Consider the following 6,000-nt stretch of genomic DNA (forward strand, 5'->3'; position numbering starts at 1 on the left):
AAACCATAGCATATTTTAATAATTGTCTAGCTTGCATAATTATTTTAGTATACTACAATATGCTGTAGTAGTATAGTAAATACTGTAGTGTGCTTACTGTAAAAACGCATAAAAGCCTATCTAGGAATTTTACTATTAAACACTACAATACACCAAAAAAATGTTCGTGTGGGTTGCAATGAGACCACAGTGTGTTTTGACAATGATGTAATCTCTCCAAAAAAGCGTAATGCCATGAGTGACATGTCATCATTTTTTTCTAATAGTTTATTTCCTCAGAGATAAAGAGCTTTGGCACGAGCGGTATCAGAGGCAAAGCAGGAAGCGACACTTCATTAACTCGCATGCCTTGTATTATTCATGTCGCCGAAACCCTACGACACGAGTGGGCTGTTTGTTTTGGGCGTTTGGGGAAACACGTGGGAGAATTAGTTTGTATATATAGAGAGAAAGAAGAGAGTTTAATGGCACAAAGCGGCGTTTCTTACCTAGGAGATCACTCATGGCGATCCAGCAAGAACAGACGCGATCTGAAGACTGCAGTGTGTTCATGGAGTCGGAGCCTGTCAGTCGTTTGAAGTTTGAATACAAATCTTTGAGGAGAACCGTGTGCTGTGTTCACTTCATGACTGTGTTTTTCTGTCTCACCTGCTGTCTGGTCACTGTTATGTTACAGTCATACGCGTCAGGATGCAAGGTAAGCACTTTACATACGCGCACCCACATACCTCAGCGCGTGCATTTAACTTTGCAGCATTGCCATTGAAAGAAGTGTTTGTTGTTCTCCAAAGATTCTTTAAAGAACTGTTTCGTATCTAGTCTTAAAAATGACAAAAAGGTTATGTACACGTTAAAGGTTGTTTGTGAAAAATATAGCAAGATAAATATTTATTTATTATCATATACTTTTATAAATTAAGGTTGTCTGAAAAATCCCATAAAGAACATTTAACATTTGCAGAACCTTTCTAATGCACAAAAAGTTTTTTGTATAATTAAAAAAATAAAAGATTGTGCAAACTTTAAACTGTTGTTAAGAAACATTGAATTAAATGCTCCTTTAGAGATATAATAATGGTTCTTCTATGGCATTGCTGTAAATAACACATCACTTTTATTTTGTAGTATTATTATGATCTGTTAGTATATAATTACAGTTACATAAATACTTTTAAATGAAAAGTTTTTCATATATGTATGCATTACGTATGAATAAATTATATAGGCCTATAGCACAGTATAGGACAATGCTTTAAAGCTGTAAACCTCCAAACAAGGCAATGATTCATTAAAGGGACAGTTCACCCAAAAAAGGATCTGTTATCATTTTCTCATCCTATCCTGTATGAGTTTTTTTATTCTGTCAACCACAAAAATAAGATGTTTTGATCATAAATGGTCAGCACACAGTTGATGGTACCCATTGACTTCCACAGTACTAGTTTTTCCCACTATGGAGGTCAATGGGTACTGTCAACTGTGTGGTTACAATAATATATTTTTTTAAATCTTCATTTGTTAATAAAGAATAAAGAAACTCATACAGGTGAGGGTGAGAAAATGTCATTTCAACTATTTTGACTAATTAGAAGTTGCTATAAATTATAAAACGTTGATGATTTAATAAACTCTTCATCGTCCCATATACGTTGCTGATTTTTTAAAGTTGCACCAGAACAACCATACAGAACTTCTGGTTTATTAAATAGAAGTTAATAAATTTAAGGTTTGTTCATGACTATTTTTTTTGATGATTTACATTTGCTTTCTTTTCAAAAAGGAATATCCGGAGTCACCAGCAACTGGTAATTATGTTTTTTATTATTTACAAAATGTAAGAGTTGTGAAATGTATTAAGCTGTACTATTTATCAGGAATTATTGTATTGATGTGAATTCGGGTTTAATTATAATGATTTCATCTTTTCATCTCTCCTTATAGGAATGCAGAAACAGACGATGAATGATATGGATAATGAATTAAGAAGCAGTGGAAAAACTTCCCAGGAGCAAATATTCACACCTTTCATCCGTCTGACAAGTAATGTGACATTTATTCCCTATATGTGCCTGTAAATAATTGCTAATAAATGTATGAAGAGTAGCAGTGTAAGAAATAACCAGACAGGTCCTGAAATAGGTTTAGTTTTGTAAAAAAATGTCTAGCTTAATGAATCTAAAACGCAAGTCCCTGAAATGCTTGTTTAGGCTTAGCTGCTACTAAGAAATTGCCATTGTAGTTTGAGCTCTGTAATACACCAGATAAAATGCATCTGTTTAAATGATAACAAATCATTCAAGTTATTGTGCTTTTTAATGCTATATTACATGTATCAGTTGTTTATAGACATAGATCATCATACACTGTCAGAAAAAAAGGTACAAAGTTGTTCCTTTTTCTGTCGCTGGGGTGGTACCCTAAAAGGTACCTTTTTGTACCTTTATGGGTATAAAACACATTGAAATGTTATACCTTATGGGGTACAATATAATACTCTAAGGACCAGTTGTGTACCTTAAGGAACAATTTTGTACCAGTAAAATTTTAGGGGTACAAAACAGTTAACTGTACCTTTAAAGGTACAAAATAGATCCTTAAGGAACAGTAATGTACCCCAAAAGGTACAACATTGTATTATGTTTATATACCTGTAAAGGTACAAGAAACGGTACCTTTGGGTACCACCCCAGCGACCAAAAGGTACAGTTGTGTACCTTTTTGTCTGACAGTGTATGCATTTTCATTCTAAAGCATTGTTAAATATATCATATTTTTGGCCAAAACGTCACTTCATTTCATGTATTCAAACTTATTTCTCTAAAGCTCTTGGAAAACAGAATGAAGCTAATGTAAGTTGGAAGCTTACCAGCGACAGCAATGACAGCGCTGGATTCTTCACTTTGGATGGTGATGGCAAATCTCTGATAGTGCACCGTGAGGGGACCTACAAAGTTCTTCTGCAGATCACGTACAGGGGACTTAATGGAGAGGAATATAACGATAAGCTTCTGCACCACGAAATTCATCAATACACTGGATACCCAGTACACATCCCAATCCTCATGTACATGGAAACTGTGAACTTCAAGGATCACTACTGGAAGAAAACTCTGTTCTCCGAGGTTGTTTATTCTCTCAGTGAGGGGGATAGACTCAAGGTGTGGTCCGAAAATTACTCGCTCATTGACGTGTCACTGTCACAATATAACGTCTTTGCCGTGTATCCAATTTTAATTCAAAAATGATTTCTCTCTGTTGGATTGGTCAGTTTAACTGTAATAGTTTAAATGTTTCATTGCACATTTAATGTTAATGGTACAAAGGATAAACTATCTTTTAAACACACTGTTTATTATATATGCTCTAATTTATGTTCTGATAATATCTGGTAATAAGTGTATATTTTGTTTATTCTTATTTAATTTGATTACTGTGAAAAAATAATTTGACAAATCTGAAATGTTAATTTTTAAATAATTGCTGTCTAAAATAAAATGAAAGTGGTTACAACTTGAAATTCTTTCAGTATTTCATTGCACATTTTCTGAAGAACAAGAGCATTAAAACTGTGAAAACATAAAAATCGATGCAAAATGACCAAAATTATTGTTTAAAAGGAAACAGATAAGAGTAAAAGTATATAACACTGGCAGAAGAAATGATCATAAATGGTCCCTATAGTTGTCGATGTCGATGATACGTTTTCAAAAAGTATACCTTTGTCCGAATTTATACCTCAGAGGGGCATATTGGAGCAAATGTACTGTATACATATGTACCTAAATGCTTTTGTCACATCAACATATATTTTTATGGTACTTTACCTAAACAAATTAAGTTAAACAACTTTAACTTGTTTTTATAAGTTACGATGTGTCAACTTATCACAGGTCAATTAAAATAGTACAGTTGACTTAAAACCAAGTTGTTTTCACTTCATGTTTTAAACAGTGTGGTAAATATTAGGAACTCTTTTAAAGGTCCTTTAATTCTGACAGTGTGTAATGATGCACAATGCATTGCATTATATCCAAATCATGTCAAATACTTCGTACTATCGTGTACAAATAAACATATTATACTCTACAGTATTTATGTTATTCTAAACATATTATCTATTGATTAAACATTAAGGATTTAGGTTGCAAACCAAGGCATGACACACACACATGTACCATACTGTATTTAATGTATATATTGCATTTATTTTATTTACATTTTACTTTTATTTGAACTATTGTTCAACATAAATGTCATAGTCAAATAGTTCTCTGACCACAATTTATTAACATGTTAATAAAGAGTATCACATGACAAAGATTTTATTTGCATTTTTTACATCATGTCAGATGTATTATATTTACTGTCTTCACATGATGCCATATACACTTTTAAGACAAACACTTTCATTGATAAAGCATACAATAAAAGGAGTGCGTTTAACTACAGTACAGTAACATTAGTTAATATGCAGCATTTGCAGCAATCACATTCACTTGTTCAAAACATATGTTTGTTCAAAATGCTACACATATGAAATGATACACAACCAAACAATAATGCTTTCCAATGTTTGTGGTTTGCATTTGCACTGCCACAGTAAACTGAGTGAGTCACTGAGATTGCGGCTGGTAAAAGTGTCACACCCGTTTGGAATGGTATGTAGAGGAGCTCAGGCACATGATTCAACATTATTGCATCACATCCTACGTGCTTGACCTGCTCTATCTCTCTCACTCTCTCTCTCTCTCTCTCTGTTGTTTACAGTCACTTTCACATTTGCTTTTTTTGCTTTTTTGAATGCATTGAATTGAACTAAAAATAATTAGATGCTATGTATTGTTTGAATTCTGAACTACATTTTTGTCAGGCAAATGTATTCAAAGCAGAAATCAGAAATGTGTTACTGTGCATTCCAGGAAATCATCCCATGACTTTGGTATTGTTAGCACCAACTGAGCTATAGGAAATTAAGATTCAGCATTTCTTCCTACATTTCATCCTAAATTTAGTTCGTTCTTTCCAAACACATGACTTTCAACAGAAAAGCCATCTGTTAAAAAAATGAGCAAGGACCTAGAGATCATGACACAAACTGTTGTAAGGTTCAGTTTGTAACGGATGAGGAAAACTCCCACCTCCCACTTCCACCCCCGTCTTTTATGTCTTTCACAAGTTATGCTATTTTAAAGCCGATCCTTCCAGTTAAATCAATCATTATACTAGTATTGCATAAGCATAATGCTTATCTACAGTCAATTCATGATTTATTGTCTTATTCTTCATCTGATTCTAACACTTCACATGATTAACGAGAATTGGTAATAGTGTGAGTCAATAATTTCTTTTAAAAAGTAGTAGCGCTGCAGTCCATATCACCGAAACTAAGACACCAAAGGCCCGACCAGACCAAGCCCAGATCACCAGATGCTCAAATTTGTCTAAAAGATTCTCACATCCCTAGCCCTAAAAAAAAAAGATGTTGGGTTATTTTCAACTCAGCATGAGGTCAAAAAGGGACAAGACCAGCCCGCTGTGTTGTAATTTAACCCATGCTGGGTTGTTTCAACCCAACATGCAGTTTTATCTTTAAAATGGAGCAAAAAGTAGTTTTTAAAAAAATGTCTTAACCTCTTAAGACCCGAGATTTGGTTTGTCTTTTTTTTCAGATTTCTACCAGCTACTTTGGGTATAGGAAGAACCAATAAATATAATAACCAAATATTTTTCATTGAATATGAAGCAGTGTAATTGTCCACGTTTGTGTAAAACAGGTTCAAGTTACACAGAAATAAGTATTATGGTGCAAATAACAAAAAAATTGATGTCCACATATTAAATCTATGAAATCAATATCACTTTTTAAATCATGTAAAAAATACAAAATCTCCTAGTAGTTTTGCAACCAGATCTTGTTTTTTGTCAATTTAATTTTGTTGACTTTTTTACCCAATCCCCATTTATTTCTGACCAAACCCACAGTAGCAAAAGAAATCAAAT

The 6,000-nt window shown here is 33.3% G+C and overlaps 1 protein-coding gene and 1 long non-coding RNA gene across 2 annotated transcripts in view; one reads left to right on the forward strand and one right to left on the reverse strand.

The window, feature by feature from the left end:
• The window catches only part of LOC135741396 (uncharacterized), a 26,130-nt gene extending 25,518 nt beyond the window's left edge, over positions 1 to 612 (reverse strand). The window contains exon 1 of the long non-coding RNA XR_010529509.2: positions 489 to 612. This is a non-coding gene — a long non-coding RNA (uncharacterized lncRNA). The remainder of the gene's footprint in view (positions 1 to 488) is intronic.
• On the forward strand, positions 269 to 4,263 carry LOC135730072 (uncharacterized). Its single transcript, XM_065247954.2, has 4 exons — positions 269 to 697; positions 1,781 to 1,805; positions 1,942 to 2,040; positions 2,824 to 4,263. The coding sequence occupies exons 1-4, from the start codon at positions 503 to 505 to the stop codon at positions 3,243 to 3,245; spliced, it is 741 nt and encodes a 246-aa protein (XP_065104026.1). The 5' UTR covers positions 269 to 502; the 3' UTR covers positions 3,246 to 4,263.
• Positions 4,264 to 6,000: the final 1,737 nt, after the last annotated feature.

The sequence above is a fragment of the Paramisgurnus dabryanus genome, chromosome 11 (genome assembly GCF_030506205.2).
Source record: "Paramisgurnus dabryanus chromosome 11, PD_genome_1.1, whole genome shotgun sequence".
NCBI lineage: Eukaryota > Metazoa > Chordata > Actinopteri > Cypriniformes > Cobitidae > Paramisgurnus > Paramisgurnus dabryanus.